This window comes from Crinia signifera, chromosome 1 (genome assembly GCF_055691185.1).
Source record: "Crinia signifera chromosome 1, ASM5569118v1, whole genome shotgun sequence".
Taxonomy (NCBI): Eukaryota; Metazoa; Chordata; class Amphibia; order Anura; family Myobatrachidae; genus Crinia; species Crinia signifera.
This window is the reverse complement of record NC_139217.1, coordinates 36,819,345-36,843,794: the sequence shown is the minus strand read 5'-3', so window position 1 is coordinate 36,843,794 and position 24,450 is coordinate 36,819,345. Positions and strand designations below refer to the sequence as shown.

Sequence of the window (24,450 nt, the reverse complement as noted above, 5' to 3'; positions counted from 1 at the left end):
TGATTTAGCAAGTAAAAAGCCATTTTTTTATCAATTCATATTTCTTGTAGTGGAGTCATCACATATGAAATAATTGACAGGGTTTTCAAACAATTGGAAAGATGATTTACTTAAATTTTGCTTTCATTAAACAACCCGCCCTTAGCCATGCATACTCGGTGCATTCTAGCTACCAATTTTTCCAACTTTTCAGCTCCAATTGCCCTCCACGTCTCTTGTAGTATTGTACCTCCTACAAATGATTTTTACTCATAATTTGCTCTTCTCGAATGCATCTGGTAAGGTGATCCCACAAAAGTTCAACTGGGTTACAATCTGAAATTTGGGGTGGCCAAACCATAATTTCATCACATTTTGATATTTTTTGGACTCTACATAATTTTTGCAAAGATGTGAGGTATGTTTGGGGGTCATTGTCTTGCTGTAGGGTGAACCCTTGGCCAATAAGGTTCATTCCACAATATTCCATTGCACTTTACAATTGGAGACAACAGTGATTAAACAAACTGGGAAGATACAAACCGACATGGAGGTAGGAGGGCCCTGCTCGCAAGCTTACAATCTATAGGAATAAAGTAGGGATACATAAGGATAGAATTCCGTAGCATGGCAGTCCCATCAGATTACAAGACAGTCCTGATGGGATGCAATTAGATATAAATGCTACTTTTATGCAGTGAATGACAGTTGTGACTTACATGCTCTTCTATTGTGTTGTCACAGGCAAAGCAAGTATCTGTGGTGCTGTGTGGAGCCTTTCCCATCTACTACTAACTATAATATATATGTCCTTATCAGTGGTGTAACTAGCAATTTTGCTCCCCCCTGCCCAAAAAAACATTGGCGCCCCCTCCCCTCCTAAATGACAGCAGGCACTGGGGTTCGAGTGGGGTAGGCTGGACGCTGACACCTGTGATACACACACACGGTAGCTGGTGGGGAATAATAGCTGGCGGAGGTGAGCGCTGCGGCTTGGCAATCTCTCTCCTCCACTCTCCCCTCCTGCTTACCGCGTCCTGACTCCTGCAGCTCCTGCTGCCTTTTTCCACCAGCCGCGCTGGTCCTGGCCACAGTGATCAGACAGCTTATCTGATCACTGTGGCCAGGAGCGGCGAGGCAGGCAGAAAAACTGTCGCAGCTGTCTCGTTAACTGCCATCCCCGTCCGCAGGGTATATTCTCCGCCTGGCTACAGGGAGCCCAGAAATACACAGCAGGGTGCAAGCCGGAAGGGCAGCGCTCTCTGGCTGGCAGTGTGAGGATGCTCCGTGACCCTGTCACTGCATCCTCACACAGACAGCCAGAGAGCGCTCCTCCTTCCACCATGCCCTCTGCTCTTGGGCTACATTAGAACACTGAACCTGCGCCCCGGTGGTGCCTGCTCCCCCCCGCCACCGCCGGGGCTGCAGAGCACAAATTATGCCACTGGTACTTATGTCCTCTTGTTTTGTGTCACATGAGGATGTTCAGGTCGAGGGTGATCACACACACACACACACACTCTGTTGGTTTTGGCATGTCCCACTGCACACCATCCAAGGGAAATCTTCTCTTGCAAGGTGATTTGCCATTAACTAAAAACCTGTCTTTCTCAAAGCAATGATGGCAGACAGCGTTTCATTTGATAACTCCTTCCTGGAGCCATTATTCATAACACAATGTTCATACTCATCAATATATATTATAACAACAGAAGGGCAGCACGGAAGTTCCTCGGCTCTGTTTCCAGTTCTGGATTAGCTCCAGGCATGCACCAGATGTCAGTGCACACAAGCAGGTGACTTCCAGCGCAAGTTTCAAACCAAACAGTTGTGGGGATCATATAATGTTCTGTTGTAAACCTTGTTATCTAGCAAGTTATGAATATTGAGTATTTTATAACAAATATGAGCTGATATTATATGAATGAGTTCAGACATCCCCTACAATAGTAGTTTGATGTATAGTTTGATTCATGTGCAGCAACCATTAACCCCTTGGGTGGTGAGTTTTGCTGGGGCAGGACAAACCTACCAGGGCAGGTTTGTCCTGCCCCAGTAAAAAACCCACCACGTGAAGTTGGAAGACCCCCCACCTCTGCTCCGGCATTAGTACACCGGAGCTTCCCTGCAGCCACTGTCCAGTGTCCCTGCTGCCTTAGCCGGTGCCGGTCACATTTAGCAGTGACGTCGGCGGCAGGCTGGGGGGATGATCACGGCGGCTTGGGAGGACTCGGGTGCCTGAGTGCTCCCGAGTCCATAACCAAGCCTACAGCTGATGTCACTGTAAAATGAGTGGCGGCTAGCGGGTCAGGGCAGGGAGCTCCGGCGCACCGATCGACAGATCAAAGTCTGAGGGGGGGGAAACTGGAAGGATGTGACTGAGGGGGGGGCTCTAGAGGTGCTGCGCCAGTGGTGCACAACTGGACACCACTGGCGCACACCTATTCTATGTTGGTGGTATGCCCCACTCAAGGGGTTAATAGTGTTTGTCATTCCTTGATAAAATCACAAATATGGTGGTATATTGAAATGAATGGCTGGTAGTGTAAATTGTTACAAGTATCTGTTTGTTATAAATAGTCATATCTGCTGTTGTATCTTCCCTTTGCTCATTAAACCTGTTTTGTGTTTTAGGCCACAATACAGTTGCACACTCTTTCTTAAAGGTATTAAGATGTGCATAACCATACCATATGTATGATATGCTAATAGACACAGTTTGCATCTGCAACAAACTATATTATAATGTTTATTAAATTATGGAACATAACAGCAGATACAAAGTTGGGAGGTATGGCTCAGTGCAGCAGTGGTACCACCCTGTGTTGCAAGGGTTAGGTTGAGGTCCATTAACCATGGTGAGCTGACCTCTGTCTGCAGCTGCAGCCAGGCACTGTATCTGCTCCTCCCACCATCTGACACTCCAAAGCAGGGCTACCTCTGAGGCTGTCTTCCAAAATGGAGGGTAGCCTAGTTCCCAGCCATACAGTTAATAGCAAGAGAAAGCAGTGAGAGAGAGCAGAAAGTAATCTGAATCTCTTACTGTTTTGCAATGCAACATGCAAACCCAGGTATATGTCCTTCTCAGCAACCTTTATAGCTGTATCTGTTGTCAGCAATACTTACCAAGAACTGTTACTTCAATATGCATGGGAACCTGAATACAAGAAACTTCTCACCATAACATGGTCTCCAGGCTGTGTATCGTGCTCAGTACCAAAGGAAGAAGTCAGTTGGATCTCCTGTTGATCTCGAACGAAGATCTTGTAACTGCTTAGATAAGTGGAAACAGTCAAATCCTGTTGCAATTTCAGTCTTTGGATTAGTACCGTACATGGTCTACCATCCCAATTTATGTGGAGAGAGGTTAAGCGAAGGTCTTGGTGTGGTATGAATACGATAAAGCACTAGTGCAGTCCTTCTGGTTATGCCATTCCTTGCTCCTTTGTAAGACACCTTTCTAACCACCTTTGTATGATTGTATGACAGATTGTAAGTACATTGTGTTTTCCAAAAACCACCAAGGACTGCCGGGGAATTTAAGGGAAATTGGACACAGTCATGATTGTAAGACCGGTCTTTCTGATGTATGGCCACCTTTAGTTTTGAATCCATATTAATATTTTTTTTTTTCACTTCATCTGTAAAATCTTCTATATTTATTGTACTCAGAAATTACTATATCTGGTCATATTCATTCTATAACGCTCTAAACCTAACTCTTTCTTATTCAATTAATAGCTTCACTCCTACATAAGAAAGGTTTATTACGAAGAGGAAAATGTTAATAAAATAAAATATAATGAAAAAGGAGAATTATCTATATCATCTTTAGATATTATAAATAGGATAATAGATGTCGAATCAAAAAGGAATAAAAAATATGACATAAACATTGGAAAATTTGATGAATCCCTTCCAGATGATAAAAAATTATACATTGAGCCAAGGAAAATACATTGGAGACATGAAAGGGTAGGTTGTAAAGTCACATTAGTATAAATGTTTAAAAAATAAGTACAGTAGTTTTAAACTTTATAATGCTCATACATTTTTTAAACTACATGTAGACCAGCATACAGTATTCCTCGTGTGCTATATCTTATAGTCACTTAGCTGCCACCATCAGTATTGTTACAGTTTAACTGAAATGTCTATTCTAAACACAATTTCTCACATGATAACATTTGTTGTACAATTGTAATTGTGCAAGCTGTCACACATATATAGAGGACTTATAGAAACCACTAACTGGCATCACGTACATGATACAACCTTCCATTGGCTATCTGTCCTGATAAGAACCACAATTCATTGGACTTTGCATGTGGGACTACTGCCCTGTCCTTAAATGACCAGCACAAGTGGATTACAAATCTCAAGGACTCCAAAGCTCCAGGTAATACAAGTTTTAAGAACAAGGAGCACAACAGAGGCCCCTCTATATGTGGGGGATACATTTCTTCCCATCCTCTTCAAACTCCATCAGTCAGTGCACATATGGAATGGTAAAAATCAACAGAAATAGCAATTATCCAGTTGAAACTGTATAATTCCACATAAATATACAGCAAATGCAGGTCTGTTTTAATACTTTTATATTGTGTTTCATAGTTTATTAATAATGATATATATTTTTTGTAAATTCTGTTTTTTATTGAAAAGCAAAGGCAAATCACATACAAGAAACAACAACAATAAGTGAGTCTTCATATATGAGACTAAGATACATTTTTGATGGGTATGAGGTTCTTATCAAAATTGGGAACAAAGAAATGGCATTTCGTACCCACAGAATCACGTAGGGTTATTGGTCATATATATGGTATCTTTGCATTTACAAAATTTTTTTAGTAATAAACTTTAACGGATAGGAAAATAAAAGTAGAAGGGACAAAGAGAAAGATACAGCAGGAATAGGAAAAAGGAAGGAAAGTAGGACACCACTTACTGTATGGGGAGTGATCTATAGTCAGTTAGATTTCCACCACAGCTGTCATGTAGTCTTTGTATTCCTCTGAGCTTTTATATTCCAACCAAGGGATCCAGGTAGCCTCAGATTTGCCTTTCTTATCCTTAGCAGATAGAAGGACCTCTTCCATAATCATATAGTGATCTAGTCTTGTAAACCACATTTTGCGTGTATGGAACGTGCTAGATCTCCAAAGTGTAGGTATAATAGCACGTGCTGCGTTAGTTAACTGTTTCAGAAATGAGTGCTTGAATTGTGAAAGTGTGATTGATTTAAGAGCCAGAAAGCTTGGTCCAGTGTGATAGAAGAGGATGTGATAGATTGGGATATTGCATATACATCGTGCCAGAAGGGTTGTATAAGGGGACATTCCCACCGAATGTGGAGCATGATTCCTTCAGCTTTCAAGCATCTCCAACATTTTGCAGATGTGTTCGGGTATATGGTATGTAGAAGGGAGGGGCATTTGTACCATTGCATAATAATTTTATATTGGGTTTCTTTAGTCTGAATACAGATTGAGCTGGAGTGAGTTTTAAGATATAGGGTTTCCCATTCCTAAATGAATCACAAGATTCATTTTTTTTTCGATGGTCAGATACCTCAATTCCTTGTCCGAGCCAATTTGGTTTACCTATGCCAACAGTCAGCAATTGGTCGACTTCCTCAATGTTACAGTGACCCGTGTTAACAACAAATTGGTGTATACACTCTTTAGGAAGAAGACGGATCGTAATACACTTCTGTAAGCACGCAGCCAACATCCGGTACATTTGAGAGCGATCACACCTTGCCGATATCACAATTATTATGGGTTTATCAGTGGACATTGCTGAACAACAAATCCAGGAGATGGGCAAGTGATTTCTGTCTTGGGGCTACACATGATCTACGATTAACCAATGCTTGGATAAGGCTCGCAAAAAACATGCCACTCCTACTTTCCAACTGAACCCTAAATCCAACTAGGATATGCAGCAAGTACGCATTGGTAATTATGATCATACTGCCTATATGACACAGGACATTTACAAGAAGCATTGGCCTTTACTTGCCAGTGACCCAGTCCTGAAATTACAGAGATCCAAACCACCGATCAACTCCTATCGACGTGGTCATAATCTACAGCAAATTCTTATGAGACCGTTATTGTATCCACCATTGGGGAACAGCCTGTCGTCCAGAACCCCGAAAGGGGTCTGTTTTCGATGTGCCGAGTGCACAACGTGTAGTGCTATGATTAGTGGTACCACAATTAGACATCCACACAATGGCAAAAGGATCAGAATAAAACATCGACTGACTTGTACGAGTTTGTACGTGATCTACGTGCTCATTTGCCCATGCACATTATATTATGTGGGGATGACCACGAGTTCTTTTCATGAACGCATGGCGAAGCACCGCTATTCAATCAGGTCAACTCTATTCTCTGGCACCTCAGATAAGCCGGTAGCTAAACACTACTTGGCTAAAGTACACTCAATTGCAATGCTGAGATGTATCGTGGCTGATCATGTGCCCAAGTCACCAAGAGGAGGAGACAGGAATGCGCTATTGCGAAGACTCGAGGCTCGCTGGATATACCAACTCAATACGGTCACCCCTCAGGGATTGAATGAACACAATCCACTTAATAGTTTTTTCTCGACATGAGGTGTGTTGATGAGTTTGGAGTATATTGATTGCTGGCTGTTGGCAGTGGGTGCTGTTGGACAGAAGTTTGGTGATGGTATGTTGGTTTTTTGACAGGCAACTGACCATTATGTACTTTCTTTAATAAAAATAATAAAAAATTAAACAATTTAAAAATTATTATTATTTTTTTAAATCTATAAAAGAGTGTTCAAATTATATATGTTCTATGTCTGTTTGTTTGTATATGTACTTATGGGCTGTATAGAAGCCTATTCACACCCCTATATTGGTTGTTGGGATTCATTGACCCTATGTAATTATGTGATTGCAGTATTTGTTACATCAAAGCAATAATGTAAATCTTGGCACATAGCCTGTATCACCTCAGTGTACAATTATTGGCATATTGATCTCAGTGGTATAATAAATGACAATGTATGTGCAAATTTGGAGTATACTTTGCACTAGCGCAATATTTATCAGACTTGGGTGGATGGTCTGTTTCAGTAGATAGTGACTACCGAGTCAGACCCAGTTTTCTATGTTGTATGTATATCAGTGCTTTGGTCAGTGTGCTATAACAATGTGGAATGCAGGGTAACCAGGAAGTGACTGGCGGTGGAAAGCACTGACGTCACTTCCGGTTGGTTCTATATACCATTGACTGGTGCCTGCTGATGCGGACGGAGTGGAACGCATATTCTAGGAAGTGACTAGTGTTGGAGCGCACCGATGTCACTTCGTGGTTGACACTTCTGGGTTTGGCGCTGTCGGGGACCCGGGATAGAGGCGGCATCTTAACGCTGTTTTATCCACAATGGTGATACAGGTATGTGCCTTGATTGCAAAGGCGTAACTCTGGGAGGCAATGGAGTCATCTGCCGCCGGGCTCCTGCTCCCAAGGGGGCACCTCTACTTCAATGCAAGTTTGAATAAGTTAATTCAAAACCATTGACATAGCTTCCATGACATTGGCTGACACCCTCCGACCAGGACCAGAGACATCATACTCTCTTTATTTTAAACATAATATCCTTAACATACATATACGCACACACACACACACACATACATGTATTTATATGAGGTTGTGTGTGTGTGTGTGTTTGGGGGGGCACCAATATTTATCTTGCCTCCGGGCAACTGGTACGAACTTATGCCACTGCTTGATTGAGTATGTGCCTTGAAGTTGTATGTGCCTTGAAGTTGTTTAATTAATTTAACACAGCTGTATAGCATTGTTAGTATGTGTGACCTATATAAGGGGCACCATAGGCCATTCTGCCATTCTGTTATGTTGCTGAGCTGTGTGGATGTCCAGATGCTGTCTTGACAAAGGACCATGCTCGGTCCGAACATCGACCCTCTATCTCAGTGGTGATGTATTAATATATTACCTTGTTGGAAAGTTGTATGTATATATATATATATATATATATATATATATATATATATATATATAAATATATACAACTGTCTACGCCGTTTCGGGCAGTCACCCTTCGTCAGGACCAACACTCAACAAATTGTGCAACTTCAAACAGTGTTTAAATAACAAAAATTACAGTTAGAAGACCAGTGGTGCCGCTCCATCCCCCATCCGTGAACCAGGACTGCCGCTGACAGCTTTAGGTTAAACCCAGAAGTGACCTCTCCAGACTCATGGCGGTGGAGGATGCAGGGCACTAGGGAAATAAGTCCAAAAGACATCAAAAACATGTATAAAGTGCATTATTGAATATTATAATTCATCTCATAAAGTGTCATGTGCAATTCTATAAAATATGCATATGTGTAAAAGATAAAAAAATGTATAGCACTGTTTTTCCTTTGGTGCTGTTTCAAGTTGACCACCAGATGGTTCTGTGGTCAAATGTTACCATAACAATGCTATTAATCAAAATTTCTACGTCATTTATAATGTAGATCACATATCATCCAAACTTTTATATTATCTCTAATAAAATGTCTAGTGAATATCTCACACCGAAATATGTGTCTGGCTCTACTCGTCTTAATCGTATATTTGGCATATTACAGGCCTAGCTACAGAAAACCAATGGCATAACATCATATTTTGAATTTTGTACAAAGACCTTGACATGTCTCCACCTTAATTAATTCTATGTTTATGCCCCGTGTTATAGAGTGGTCAATATTATAAAAAGCTGCCCAAATTTAGTGTTTCATTCAAGCCTCCTGGGGCTAGTGCTCCCAGTCTATTAATCCATTTGGAGGAGTCGGTTATCTCTGTCCCCCCCTCTTGGATCGTTTGGGGCTTGATCGATACGGCAAAATTTAAGATTGGCCACACTATGCCTAGCTATCAGGAAATGGTGAGCCACTGTTTGCTCACTGTGTCCATTTTCTATGGCTGCTCGTATGGCCGTTCTGTGGTTTGCCATTCGCTCCTTTATGGTGCAGATAGTTTTGCCCACATAGTTGATGCCGCAGGGACATGTTAAAAGATATATAACATATCTGGATGAACAGGTCAGGACTTGTTTAATGACATGGGCCTTCCCTGAATGGGGGTGCCTGAAGGTGTCCCCTGGTGTCATGTAACTACAAGTGATGCAGTCAGTGCACTTGTAACAGCCCCCTTTGTGGCTTAAAAAGTGTTGTTATGCGACCTGTAGCTTAGAAATATCTGTTTTCACTACCCGATCACCTATACTTCTGCCCCTAATATACAGTATCCTGTTTGCGGACTTGTGTTTCAAAGACTGGATAAGTTGGGATCTATTGCAACTATTGGCCATAGGTTCTTCGCTTTTTTAGTGATTGATGGGCTTCTGTCTGTGTAATGTTTCACCCAGGTGAACCTGTCCTCATTTTTATTTTGTGTATTTGTGGAGGAATGTTCCAATAACTCATGTCTTTGTTTCGTACATGCTCTTTCCTTTGCTCCCTGTAGCAACTCATAGGGATAGCCACGTTCTAGACATTTGCTAAACATCTGTTCCTGTTGTTGATCTCGGACTTGGATCTCACTGTTTATTCTACATACTTTTAAAAATTGAGAATATGGTAAACTAGCAGTAGTGGCTTTAGGATGGGAGCAATTGAATTGGAGTAGCATGTTGCGATCTGTTGCTTTCGTGAATAACTGAAAGTCCCAGAGTGACACCTGTTATTTTGCCATATTACATAGTGGGCACACCACTGAGGAGGGTACCCGGGCTGTTTATCGACTAGAGCAGGGAGTGCCAGACATCTGTGTGGATATATATATATATATATATATATATATATATATATATATATGGAAAGAGTGTTGTTTGAAAGCGCTGATTATAGGAATAATACCAGCTGAGATCTGACCAAGTCCAAGATCTAAGTAAGTCCGAATTTATGAACTGCTGCTCCTCTTCTCGTGTAACCACGAATACCCAGGGTCCAAAAAGGGCAAAGACAAATCTAAAACAGAGAGAATGGAAGAGGGCGCTTCCTGCTGCATTAAACGAGTACATTTTTATTGGATCCAACAAAGCATAAGATCCACAGTAAAAACAATTGCTCGTACCGAGTGAAGTAACACTGTGGGCTGTTACCACATGGTGTGAATAAACATACACACTGGCAAAGCTGCTCACACGTCCCACCGCAGGCGTCTGGATAGCTCCAAGTCTAAGCGTCTCACTCGCGCTGGATTGCGCTGCTAGAAGCTGAGAGTCACGGAGAGACCAACGCTGGCTGGGAACCACGGGAGACAGCGTGTAGATTGGGTCAAGCGTCACAAGCCATGCCCTGACACATTTCGTCACTGGGACTTCGTCAGAGGGTGTGGCTAGTGTGAAGGCTCGCCCGATATTTAACATACAGAGGGGCCAATGGGAGAACACCATTCCTAATTGACACTACGTCAATGGCCACAATGCATTCGTAACGTTACAAGCAAATAGAACAGTTTCGAACGTAACCGCATGTTTATACAAATGTGGCGCCCAAAGATATACATATATCAAGAGCTACAACATAATAAAAACAAGCTTAGACACTTTTACAAGAATCATGCCTTTTTTTTAAAAAAACATTGTCACTTATATAGGTCAAAAGCACTATAAACAGTCACATGACTGAATCTTTAAAAATGACATAAAATAACAATGCTTAAAAAATGTGAGAAGAAAACATATAAAAACCCAGTTAATGATGCATTTATATATTCTAGAAAGAGGGGGACGGGGGGGGGGGGGAATCACATAAAAAAGAACAGAATAAATTATAAAGACAAGTGGAATCCATATCTGTTAGGAAGGAGACAAAAATAGAAAGGCTGTCAGTATACAATGATCTAATTAATAAATGGGGTAATCTCGTACCCTTCATTAAGCCCTACTGGAGTAAGCGTATTGAGTTTCAAAATCCATTGTGTCTCTCTCCTCAATAAAAGCTTCTCAATGTCTCCACCTCTCTTCCCTTGTTTAGTCTGTTCAATACCTTTTAACACAAGGCTTGCAGGATCACAATTGTGCTGCTCTTTAAAATGCCTAGATACGCTGTGGTTTAATATACCATGTCTGATATTTCGGAGATGCTCCAAAATCCGTATCTTTAGGCATCTCTTCGTTTTTCCGATATACCTTAAGCCACGTCCACATTTTATAAGGTATACTACGTGCGTCGAGTTGCAATTAATAAATTCATTGATTTACAACTGTCCCAAAGTTGTATCAATTAATGGACCCATCTCCATGAATTTACAAGTTTTACAACCATTACACGGATAGCTACCTTTAATGGACAGAAAAGTATTGCTAACAGGTGTAGGTTGAATAACCTCAAGCTGACTTTTGGAAACAATCGATTTGATTGTATTGGCTTTTCTGAACACTATTTTGGGGACATCAGAAATGTGGTCCTTAAGGACCGGGTCCATCTGTAACAAACTCCAAAGTCTATTAAAGATCTTTTTCAGCTCCCGATCTCTCGTATTGAACTGAGTAATAAACATCACATTTCTATCGGCTAAGGAGCTATCCCCAGTTTGAACATCAGTCTTATAGTCTAACAGCTCAGTTCTATCGGTTTCTAGCCCGCTGTAATGCTCCATTAATTATCCTGGGAGGATATTCCTTTTATATATATATATATATATATTGGGGCAGCACGGATAGTGTAATAGGTTAGCGTTACTGCCTCACAGTGATGAGGCCATGGGATCGATCCTCACCATGGCCCTAACTGTGCGGAGTCGGTATATTCTCACTGTGCTTGCGTGGGTTTACTCCGGGTACTCGGGTTTCCTCCCACAATCGAAAGATATACAGGTAGGTTAATTGGCATCCAACTAAATTAACCCTAGAATGTGTGTGTGTACACATGGTAGGGAATATAGATTGTAAACTCTACTGGGGGCAGGGACTAATGTGAATGTTTAAAAAATCTCTGTAAATTCATTAATGTCACTTTAGACTTTATTCACCTCTGCTCTGAGCAACAAATAACTGCAATTTTTGCATTAATAAACTCAGGCTCTGATTTGCTTAAGGGTCACTGTTCATATCAAATTACAGGTACCCAGCCAGGATACTGCTATCTCTACCCCAAAAGGAATCTACGGTATTTCAAAGGCCTCTCACACTTAAATTTTCACACCTATACAGTTAGGAACTGTGCATTGGTTCAGTGTCCATATTCACCTTTTGCCTGTCAACCTTGCCCATGTAGACCTAATGCTTGTGTTGACCTAATGACATGTGACCTAGACCCATGTTGACCTAATGGTGTCAACCCAATGCTTGTTGACATAACTGCTGTAGACCTAATGATCCATACCACCCCATCACCCTCCCCAATCACAGCAGTGGAAGCTCTGTGTGCCTCCTCCCCCCATCCCCACACAGCAGAGTGACAGCAATCACAGTCACAGTGCACACAAAATAACTAATATTTTGTAATGGACCAATGGGACAAAATTATGCTGTTAAATGTCTTAAACTGGTACCAGACTTCAGCAGTGATTATGTGGCTGATAAGTAATGCATATTCCAGGGTGCTGAGAAACTTTGCACCGACCCTTAGTTGGGATGCAGTTGATGAGTTGACAATAGATAGGTCATAATTTAATGGGTTGACACCAATTGCAAAAAGGTTGACATGGTTTATGTCGACATGGCATAAAGTCGACATAAGTAATAGGTCAATATGGGAAAGGTAGACATGATTTTTTCATGGTTTTTCCAGAACAGGTTGTCCAAAATGTTTCTTGAAATTAATTGGCAGCTTTATGTGAATCACGCATTAAAACCTGTATGTACCGTTTGACATTTTTGATCTCCTCAATTTTAATGCAGTGCATAATACATTATACCTGTATTGTATTTGTACACACTACAAGATTACATGTAAAATTTCAAAGCAGGATTGATCCTCTCCACGCCCTCCCTTATCACAGCCAGAAGCTTCTTACCTTCCAAAGAAGAGAAGATCACACTCTGACACTTCTGAAAAAAAATCCCTTTTGCACAAAGCAGATTAGTTAATTGTAGAATAAAAGTAGACAGAATGCTACATTATGTGATGCCCTGGCCACCCAGTGGTGAAACTATGAATTGTCAAAGCAAACTGTGATTTACACAGCACAAAAGCAAAAGCAGTGAAGGCAAGTCAAAATCTTTGGCATGGCAGTATATACACAAAGGTTAAAGTGGATACATCTGTATATAGAGAAAGAAGATACAAAAAAAATGTAATTTGTTGTTGTCTCGAGATCTAGAAAGTTTACTGATTCTGTGCTTGAGTTTGTTGTGAATGTTAAGTTTCTGTCATTGTCATGACAGAAACTTAACATTGAGGTAGAGGAAAGAGAAACTTAATATTCACAACAAACGTAAGCACAGAATCAGTACACTTTCTAGATCTAGGCCCTTATTCCGATCTAAGCGGTAACGGCCGCATGCGGCCGTTCCGCCGATGTTTTCGCTCTGCGCATGTGCAGAGGGCACTCTGCGCATGTGCAGGCGAAATCGCCGCACAATTTTTTTTACCGCCGCAAAGGGGGTGGATAGGGGCGTGAGGGGCTACTTAGCCTCATTTCCCTATGCATACGCCCCGCGTTTCATGGGCATTCCCATGCAAACACGGGGCGTACGCATGGTAATGAGGCTGTGACGCATGTGTTGGGGGCGGGCATCTGACATCGCCGGATGTCAGCTGCCCGCCCCCATACATGCTTTCACACGGACAAGTGTCCGTGAGGTCTATGGTTGCGGGAGCTGGTGGAGCGTGCGGCCCTGCCTTCGATGGTCGGCAACCATCGAATGCAGGGGGCTGCTCCAAGATGGTGGAGGCGTATCCCCCGCCATTTTCATGCGGACCGCCACATGTCCGCGTACGGACGGCCGTGGCGATCCGTATGGAAGGCGGGGATTCGCCTGCACGGTCGGAGCCGCATATGCGGCTCCGGCCGCACCAAGCAGAATAAGGGCCCTAGAGATATACATAGACAACAAATTACACAATAGGACATATAGAAAAAATGTTGATGTCAACAGTTACATCATATACACAAGTGGCCGCCAAAGACCATGGCTCGAAAACAAAGACTTGTCAATAATCATATAAAACCCAAAACAATCGTACAAACCACATTTACCACCACTAAAGGTTTCATCTACTGAGGGAAATGCACAGGGTGCAAGAACATAAACAAAAGGACAGCAAAAAGAATACTAACATGGACAGCAGCAAAAACAGGAGAAAGATTCATAGCAAAACAACAAAACTCATGTGAAAACCAAGGAGCCATATATTTCCTGAGATGCCCCTGTGGGTTAGAATATGTAGGTAGAACAATACAGCCCCCAAAAGTCTAATTTATGAGCATATCAGAAACATTTGCATATGCTACGAGAATCACAGTGATACTTCAATACAAAAACATACATAACTGCAATCCAAGTGATTTATTCTTCATGGCCATAGAAACACCACAAAAAAATTGGAGAGGAGGCAACTATTTGGATGCCCTCAATAAGAGGGAATTATTTTGGATCTATACATTAAAAATAATGGCCCCTAAAGGCTTGAACATTGAATTTCACTATAGTCAATGTTTAAAATAATCATATTTTTGCCACTCTTACTGTGATACACCCCCTCTCCACATCTCCATGCTCATTTAAATTGTACACTCTATATATTTCCCCTCATTCATCTCTACTCTTTTTTTTCTTTTTTTTTTCTCTTGATCCCCATAAACACATCCATTTATTTCTATTCTTTAGATCCATTTTTTTTCACTATCTTATTTTGATTAATTATTCGTAACTTTATTTTTATTTTATTTATATGTATTAATATATTTTTTATAATTAATTAATTTTCTGTTTTATTTTTATTTATATTTATTTTCATTATTATTTTTAATGTTTTATTTAATGTATTTTTCAGTTGCATATGTTCTACTCATTTTTATTAGTTTTATTAGTTTAACATTTCATTTCATTTCAATTTCCCTTTTATCATGCATCAATGCTTTTTACTCATATACTGTACATATAAGTACAGCTTTTTCACCAGCATCATTCTTCAATTCCAAGATCACTCATTCATTTTCAGTTCTATCATCACCATTTTTTATCCCACAGCAACACGTCAATCAGTGACCAATTGCTGTATTGTCAAAAGTAACATCCACCCACTAAGGTGGAGAAAAATCCCTACCCACCTATCACCACTGAAACATGGTTAGTGTTAGCACCAATCAGCACAGGAGGTGCTGCAGGAGGACCCGCCCTCCTTGAATATATACCATAACCAGATTCTGCACTAAACATCCTTGAAAAAGGCCGCTGAGGCTGAAATGCGTTGGGGATCTCTTTACAGCACAGTCTTCTCCATCCAAGGAGTCGAGCGAACAGTCACTGGAGTGATGCACTCTGAAATGGCCGAGATCTCACGAGACTGGCGTCCCGTAAGCAACATCACAGTCAGTGCCTGTGGAGCCGGGCCAGGTACGTGCAGCTGCACGATACACATATGGCAAACTGACTTCCCTGCACAGGGCTACCACCGGACATTTGAAAGGGTAAGAGGCAAGCTAGCAGGATGCCGCTCCTTACCTACAACTCCATGCATTACAGAGACTTTAAACACCTCTTGACTTTTCCCATTTAAACACAGAAGTGAACACCCATCCCCATTCCAAAAATCCATCACCTGCCCACTGCCCAATTGAGACCACTGCAGTCACCTATCAGGGACATAGGTCCCGAGTTAAGGGATCCATCAGAGATACCCTTATACCCTTAAAGATCCTGAAAGAGTGATACTGTGTAGGTCCACCTGTCGACCAAGACTCCAGGAATTACATCTGAATACAAATGTCACGCCCTGCCACGGCTTACCACGTCGGGTACAGTACTCACCCGTCTTTGCCTGCCGATGGCTGACGTGTGCACGCTGGGGTCCTGGTCGGGTAGGCAGTGGTAGTGTTGTGCAGCTGTGAGCAGCAAGCAAGGTTCCTTACAGAGGTGTGGCAGTCTGGCTATCAGGAGGCCAGCACTGGAGTATGGTGCCACCATCTTGCTTGAGGGCAAAAGCAGTATTGGCCAGGTGAGGGCTTCTCCTCCCATTCTGTTCAGTTGACCTATGGCAGCTCTTCCCTTGGTATAAAGGGGAGCTGCCTAGGCCCATCTGTGTCAGTACAACTGTCAGGAACCAGTTTGAATGGTTCAGCCTGTTTTGTTTTCTGTTCAATTTGTGTTTGTCATTTGACTCACTGGTGCCCTCCAGTGGTAGGTCTGTGCCATATCAGCTCAATATTCTGGGAGATAATTATTCACTAGTCTGCGAGGTAATAAGCTCGTTAAGCACAAGCTTGGGAGCTGCCTGGATCTCCTCCAGGTGTAATTAATCACTTGAGCCCTTTATAGGGAAGGCTCTCCTGCAATACTCTGCCAGTGATAGCTTCCTGCTTCTAGTGTCCAGTTCCTGTTTCCTGTGCAGGTAGCTGCAGCTCAGCTGTTTTCTCTCCTCGGTTCTGCTCCTGTTCAGTCGCTCCAGATGGTTTTTTGGTTCAGCTCCTTGTTGCTCAGACCTTTCCCATTGTTATTCTCCTTCCTTGAGTCACGTAAGTGCTCTGGTGGATCCAGGTATTTTCCTTATTGTTCCCCAGCAGTTTGCCTGTTCCTTTTGTTTATTTGGCTGCCCAGCCTGCTCCTTTAGTTTGTGGCTCTGGTCTCAGCTCTGCAGTGGGCCTGGCCCGTCTCTCTAACTGGTGGTTAACCAGTGCATTAATCCCTGTTATTTTGCTCCAGCGTTTAGGTATCCTGGTTAGGCAGCAGAATCCGCTATCCAATTTGTGTTTTGTTTTAGGGATTCGCTATTGTGTCTTCTCTTATTATTGAGTGGTGACTCTCCGTATTCTACCCCTTGTGCTTGCGACTGGGTCGCACTCCCGTCCATGGCCAGGTGCCAGTAGATAAGGGTTATTTTCAGTTTAGGCCCTGTAGTTAGAGTGTCCTCTTGAGCATACCTCTGACGATCACAAGCTCTTTGTCATCTCATAAGTCCTGGCTGCATCGGGGTTGGAGCTGGCCTAACTCGCTCCTACGAATGCGGCGGCCAAAGGTGAACATTAGCTCTTGCAGGGGTTTGACATCTGCCCGAGGTACTCAACAGAGTCAGAGTAGGGTTCATCGTGGCCGTCCTAACCAGCGGTCCCGGCTACGGGCTCACGCCTGATCTCCAGCACCCTGTTCCCTGGCATAACATCCTGTACCAGGGCTCCTGGCATAACAATAAATTGTTTCCTTAGCCTGCAAGCAAGGGGAAGTTCCTGGCCATCCTAGTGCCTATGCACTGCACTCTCCAGCTGGTTGTCCTTGCTGCAGTCTCCATTGAGCCACACACACATCACTTGCCTTCCTTCCTGGAAATCCCTTGGCTCATCTTCATACCCTGCTGTCCTCGGATTCCATTGCTGCAGTCTCCTGTGAACCAAAGCATCACTTGCCTTCCTTTTTGGAGATCCCTTGGCTCATCTTCATACCCTGCTGTCTAATCTCCATTCATCCAATCTCCAATCATCCAATCTTCACTTCTTTCAGTCATCAATCATTCATCCATCCAATCTTCCAAGTATCCAATCTTCAGGTATTCTTCTTCATTTAAATCAAGTGTTTAAACCATTGTTATGCAAAGACTGCAATCTTGATTATTTTCTTTTGCAAAGACTGCCATCTTGTTTAATTCTTTCTGCAAAGACTGTGATTGTGTTCATTGCCATATACCAGAGACTCTTGCTAGTTATTATTATTATTATTATTATTATTATTATTATTATTATTATTATTATTATTATTATTCAAGTATTCAAGAAGTATTGATGCCAGTTATATTATCCTTTGTATGAGTTCATTTATTAAACCTGCTCGTTTAACCCATCCTCTGCTGGTCCCGTCTCACTAACTGAGAACCGCACAACACCATCAGAACTCGCAATCATTACAACAAATAAACACAGACTTTCCTCAAACACATAGTTTATTCTCATTTCATTTATTTTCATCAGATACAGATCCTTCATCATATTGTCTTCACTGCATTGATAATATACATATACTATTGATAGAAGGTGAGCGCTTGGTACTACCTACATTTTACACATTTAACTGGAGATAAGACTACTCCACTGAGCAGCCCCTGCACACTTTTAACATTTAGCGCTGTGACCACCCCCCATTTTTTCATTGGGTACCTTTAGGCAGCTGCCCAAGGGCTACATAATATAGTAATCCTGGAACTAAAGATGACTCAGAGAGGCATACTTGTTGAACTTAATGAAAACAGCAGGTGTTAAAAGACACACCTCCATATGTTCATCTGAAGTTCTAGAAAGGCGTTAACGGTGTGTGCGTGGTGGTTGCAGTTGGCTGAAGTTTTGCTTAGGGTGCCCAAACACCTTGCACTGACTCTGGAGTTTTGGAACACTCACATCATTCTCGCTGCAGGTTGATGAATGTTTGAACTCATAGATTTGCTCGCACCCTATAATATAAAGCCCCTAAAGCATGGGTCCTCAAACTGCGGCCCTCCAGATGTTGTGAAACTACAATTCCCAGCAAGCCTTGCCACAGTTTTAACACTCCCTTATAGGAAAACTGTGGCAAGGCATGCTGGGATTTGTAGTTTCACCACATCTGGAGGGCCGCAGTTTGAGGACCCATGCCCTAAAGTTTCAAATAGAAAAGCTCTGAACACTTAGGTAATACTTCTGCAACTGTTTTTTTCAATAACTTTCTGCTTCCCACTAAAGATACAGATGGTTATACTGATCCACAGCTAATAGCATTAAATAGATGGAGATTATGGAATATTCATTTATACTGCTGAAACACAGTGGTGTAGCTATAAATTTTTCTCCCCCTGCCCAAAAAAATTCCGGCACCTCCCCGAGGAAGGGGTGAGGCGATGGGCTACAGGAGCCGTAGTTACATATGCATGGTGTGGGGACCTGCTCATTAAATATGCACTGCATTTGGTCCCGCTCATTAGATATGTACAGGGTGAGACCAGCTCAGGGCTCACTGCTGCCTGGGTCACATGTCAATTCAGCCAGCGGCGCCCACCACAGACCCTGCTGGCGCTGCTCCCCCAAGCCACCGCAGGGTCTGCCACATATGTAGCTACGCCACTGCTGAAACATAAATCTTTCTTTCAATAGATGCCGCATGGACAGTGTTCTGAAAAGTGTTTCCATGGATTCAGAAAAGCCCCCCGGGAAGGATACCATGCATGCTGCTATATCTGTGTGCCGTGTTCAGAGGGAGAAATATCTAGTAAGTCTGGTAAATGTATAATATCTTTTGCTTTTCTTTTGCAAGAACAAGTGTAGTAAAAAGAAAATGAAATGCTATTAATTAATTAACAATTCATTAGTTATGTTATCTTCAAAATGCTAAGTAAATAAAAGTGATTGTGCCATACATAAAATAATAATAATAAGATTAATAATAATAATAATAATAATAATAATAATAATAATATCTATATTCCTTACCTTTATAATGCAAAGTACCACCAGTGACCACTAGAGGCCGCTTGACGGACAAAATGATTTCTTTGTGTGCAGTGGGCTCAGATGGAATGCAGCGCACAAGCATTCCCTTACATCATTGCGCACAAGCATTCTCTTACGCACGCGCCCCCTTACATCTGATGGCGGGTCCTGACAATTGGCGATAGAATCACCAGTACCTACAGTAATGGCAGGAGCTCCATCCGTATGTGATTATAGACTTGACTTATCAGACTTTTGAACAATTAATGTCCATAGAACAGCAGCGCTTAAATGCATTTACTATTATAGTTGCTACAATGTTACATTCAATATTGAAAATTCCCTTGGTTAGTAAGTGTAGCATTTGTCCTAGTTCATAAAATGAAGAGAGATACCTCAAACCATGGACTGTCTACTATAATATGGTTTATTTACCGGAATGGAGCCTGAAACCTGAGCATTTTGTTTCGGCTGTTGTCTGTGGTGGAATCACCATAAGCCGTATTGACTCTTGTTTGTAACAAACAAACCTGTCAGCTCCGGGGTGTTGGAGTCTGAGGCATAGGGCCTTACTCTAGTTCACTTTTTCTGACAATACTTCTTAGATGGACAAAACCATGTGCACTGCAGGGCGGCAGATGTAAAATGTGCAGAGAGAATTAGATTTGGGTAAGTTATTTTGTTTCTGTGCAGGGTAAATACTGTCTGCTTTATTTTAACACTGCAATATAGATCTCACTTTGAAGTAAAACCCCGCCCAAATCTAATTCTCTCTGCACAAGTAACATCTGCCCCACCTGCAGTGCACATTGTTTTGTCCATCTAAGAAGGATTTTCTCAGAAAGAGTGAACTAGAATAAGGTCCATAGTACGGTGTGCATCGGTGGAGTCCGTGGGTGCACACTCTGCCCTGTGCCACTTGAAGTTTATTTCCCACTGCGATAGCCGCCGCTTGGTGGTAAGCTCTCCATCCTCCCTGGTGGATAGCTGCAGAGGTCTGTGGTGCAGCGCGGCGTGTGCAGGAGGGATCTGTCACCATACACCGATACCCATGTAGCCTGCTGTTGCTCTCACCATTCCTGACGGTAATTGGTAACTGGCTCCTGGACCTAAATAGAGAATATCTGCAGACATTTAAATTCTCTGTGGATTGAATATGGAGATCATGCTGCTACCTCTGTTTGATGTTTGTCTGTGGCAGGACACAAAGTGCTAGCTGATTTTCACTCAGGTGTTCAGTCTGGGTGTGGTATAACACATTTTGCAGCCCACAACAATCATTGACTGCTAATGTAGGACTCCACCAACGTGCCTACCCCTCCAGCCATCTCGTGGCAACTGTGATACCAAAAGCCGTGCCCGCTGCACCGGAAGTTGCTGGGTGGTCACCGGCCCCAGAAGCCCCTGTTGGGGAGATATAATGGAGGGCGGGGGGTGGATGCAGCTCTGGCGGCAGAGGAGTATGCTGCTGCTGCCGCTATGGATGCAGTGAGAGCAGCAATGGGATGACCAAGGAAGGCTCCTGCACAGACTTACGATAGACCCTGGGATCAATGGGTCAGGTAAGTCCCCAGAGAAAGCTTTTGTATTGTATCTGTAGATGGCATTTGTACTGTGTCTTCAGATAACTTTTGTATTTTATCTTTAGATAGCTTGTGTACTGTATCTTTAGATCATGGGTCCTCAAACTGCGGCCCTCCAGATGTTGTGAAACTACAAATCCCAGCATGCCTTGCCACAGTTTTAACACTCCCTTATAGCAAAACTGTGGCAAGGCATACTGGGATTTGTAGTTTCACAACATCTGGAGGGCCGCAGTTTGAGGACCCATGCTTTAGATAGTATTTGTACTGTGTCTTTAGCTACCATTTCTATGGTGTCCCTTAGGAAGCAATTTATTGCATTGTACTGCGCTAGGCCGCAGGGTTTGTCTAGGCAGCGATAGGCTGCAGTTTGTTCTAGGCCGCAAGGGTTGTCTAGGCGGCGCTAAGCCACAGTGTTTGTCTAGGTGGCACTAAGCCACAGGTTGCATTAGGCCGCAGGGGTTGTCTAGGAAGTGCTAGACTGCAGGGTTTGTGTAGGGGGTGGTAGGCCGCAGGTTGCGGTAGGCAACAGGGTTTGTCTAGGTGGCGCTAGGCCGCAGGGTAGGTGCCGAGACTTGGAACCTCACCAGCTCGTAGATCAAGGTACAAGTGCCCAGTGAGTAGAATTGGTGTTGTGTCTGTCCTCTGTTGTGTGTGCTCCTTCCCCTCCCCTGGAGCGTTTCCCCACCTGGGTTGCACTCACTGTGTTCCACAAGCGGGTGTAACCAGTCTGAGGCCAGTAATGCCTTTGATATCCATCCCCTCCCCCTCTAGCGGGACTCCCCATCCCTGTCCTTGCAGACAGTTGAGGAGGAGGAGAGAAACCGGGACCATCGTCGGCCTGAAGGTAAGAGACTGAGAGCAGTGAGTAAGTGCAGCAGATACAAGATTCAGAGACAATACTGGCGCTCATAAAATGCAAATATTACTTCCCTTCAAATGTATGGTTTTCAAAACTGGTCCTCGAATGGATTGAGTGAATCCTTACAGATGAATTTTCACGGGACATGAAAATTACATGAAATTACATGAAAAGTACATGAAAAAGAAATGCATGAACAAAATGGTGAAGTATGTCCAAACAGTTCCTTATTGTTCTCCTTAATCAAACTCTTAACCCGTGTGCCTCTTCACCCAAGTAAGTGCAGCGATTGGTGCATGTAGGCCCTGCCCCCGTTCCTCTTACATTATCACAGTGGGAACAAAACTACAAGCAGCTTAGGACACAGAGTGTGCCCACGGACTCCACCGATAGACACCGTACTACGCCTCAGACTCCGAAACCCCGGAATTGACAGGCTTGTCTGTTACAAACAAAAGTCAATGCGGCCTAGGTGGTACCTCCACAGACAACAGCAGAAACAACACGCTCAGGATTCAGGCTCCAGTCAGGTAAATATACCATATTTAAGTAGACATTTCACGGCTTGAGGTATCACTATTCACTTTATGAACTAGGAGAAATGCAACACTTACTAACCAAGGGAAATTTCAATATTGAATGCAACATTGTAGCAACTACCATAGTAGCTGCATTTAAGCGCTCCTCTTCTATGGACACTAATTGTCTCGATTCAAAAGTATGATAAACAATATGTCAAGACTATAGTCGCATATGGACTGGTTTACAACAGCTCAATAGATTTTTTTTTTTTTATTTAATGTTGATTCATATGGTTCTATAAATTATTTGCAAAAAAACTCTTTATTTTTTCTTAAATATGTTTCAGTGTATTTGTTTTTTTATACCTGTGCTTTTATTAGTATAATTTAATTTTGATACAATCAATTCTCTTTAATGAATGCTATTGTAAAGTTTTGACATTTAAAAGAAAAACTAACTCCACATACTATGGGTGAGATTTAATAGGATGAGATATTCAGAAAGTGTGAGATTTGGGAAGAAATCTCCAGTTTTTTTAAAGCGGCAATCATTTACACTTCAAAATCAAACTGGTTTTTACAGTGTAAATGATTGCCGCTTTAAAAAAAACTGGAGATTTCTTACCAAATCTCTCACTTTTTGAATCTCTCATCCTATTAAATCTCACCCAGTATGTCTGTTTCAAACTTGCAGGATAAGGAGATAGGGAGCTGTGAAGACTTTGGAGGTGGGAGCAGATAGGGACTGGTGGTGGAGTGGAAAGTTTGTGGGCTAAAAACTGTCACAGCTCAAAGTAAAATTAAAAACTGTTATGCCCCGTACACACGGGTGAGATATATTGCTCAGCCATATATTGCTAGCAATATATGGCTGAGCAATATATTGCTCAGTTTCTCCTTTTCATCAGCGACCAGAGATGGTCGCTGATGAAAAGGAACCTCTGCTGGGGGAGCCACAGAGGTAATCAGCTGGTCACAGGAGCAAGCTCCTGCGACCAGCGATTAGAATGGGGCTGAAAACGGGAGCGCGCACCCTGCGATTTATCGCCGGGGGCACACTTCCATCACTGGCAATATGGTCGCCTGCGACCATATTTCCAGCGATTTCAGCGCCTATCACCCCCGTGTGTACACAGCTTTAGAGTTGAAAGAGAAAGTACATTGCAGTAGCATTTTGGTGAACTAATAATAATTATTATTTTATTTATATAGTGCTTTTCTTTCAATCAGGACTCAAAGATAAGTATTACAGCACAAATAAAGCAAATCGAAAACAGTGAACATAGTTAATATAATGGGCACAATGGGTCTGATTCAGGTATGGTCCGGGCTGTGCCCTGCACCACAAATTACCAATTATAAGTGCTGTGCGCATGCACTGGACCCATACTGTTTGTTTGTATGTGTGTGTGTTTGAACAGGGTGCAGGTGGTATCATACTATAAGTGATTGACAGACAGTCTGATGCCATTTGGAAGATGGGGAGGAAGCGGTGATGTGGCATGTTGCTGCCATTTAGGGAGGGTAAAGAACCCATGGATATTTGTGGTTGCATGAAGATTAACTGCAATGGGTGTCGCGGACCTACCATTGGTGGATGAGGGACAGCAGGGCCGGCGCTACCTGCTCAGCAGAGCCTACAAAGCAGGAAGGCGCCCTGTTGTATAGGTGCTCTCCCTGCTCTGCCTCTGTGCAGGGAGGGATGTGCGGTGCACCTGTCACATCACAGTGTGTGACATACAGCAGCGCCAGCCAGGATGAAGGCAGCAGCAGCAGCATGGACGGCCGGGACTCAGGAACTGGCGATACATACGAGGGCAGCAGCAGCAGGGGGAGTCCCTTTACTTTCCACGCTGCAATGCTGAGCCGCGCCCCCTCCCTCCAGT

General features: G+C 42.7%; 1 protein-coding gene across 1 annotated transcript in view; it reads left to right on the top strand.

Annotated features, from left to right (window-relative positions):
* LOC146025697 (vomeronasal type-2 receptor 26-like) overlaps positions 1-24,450 on the top strand; it is a 184,499-nt gene that overhangs the window by 147,329 nt on the left and 12,720 nt on the right. Inside the window, exon 2 of the mRNA XM_083155705.1 lies at positions 19,263-19,377. Within this exon, the coding sequence (XP_083011831.1) occupies positions 19,263-19,377 (115 nt within the window). The remainder of the gene's footprint in view (positions 1-19,262; positions 19,378-24,450) is intronic.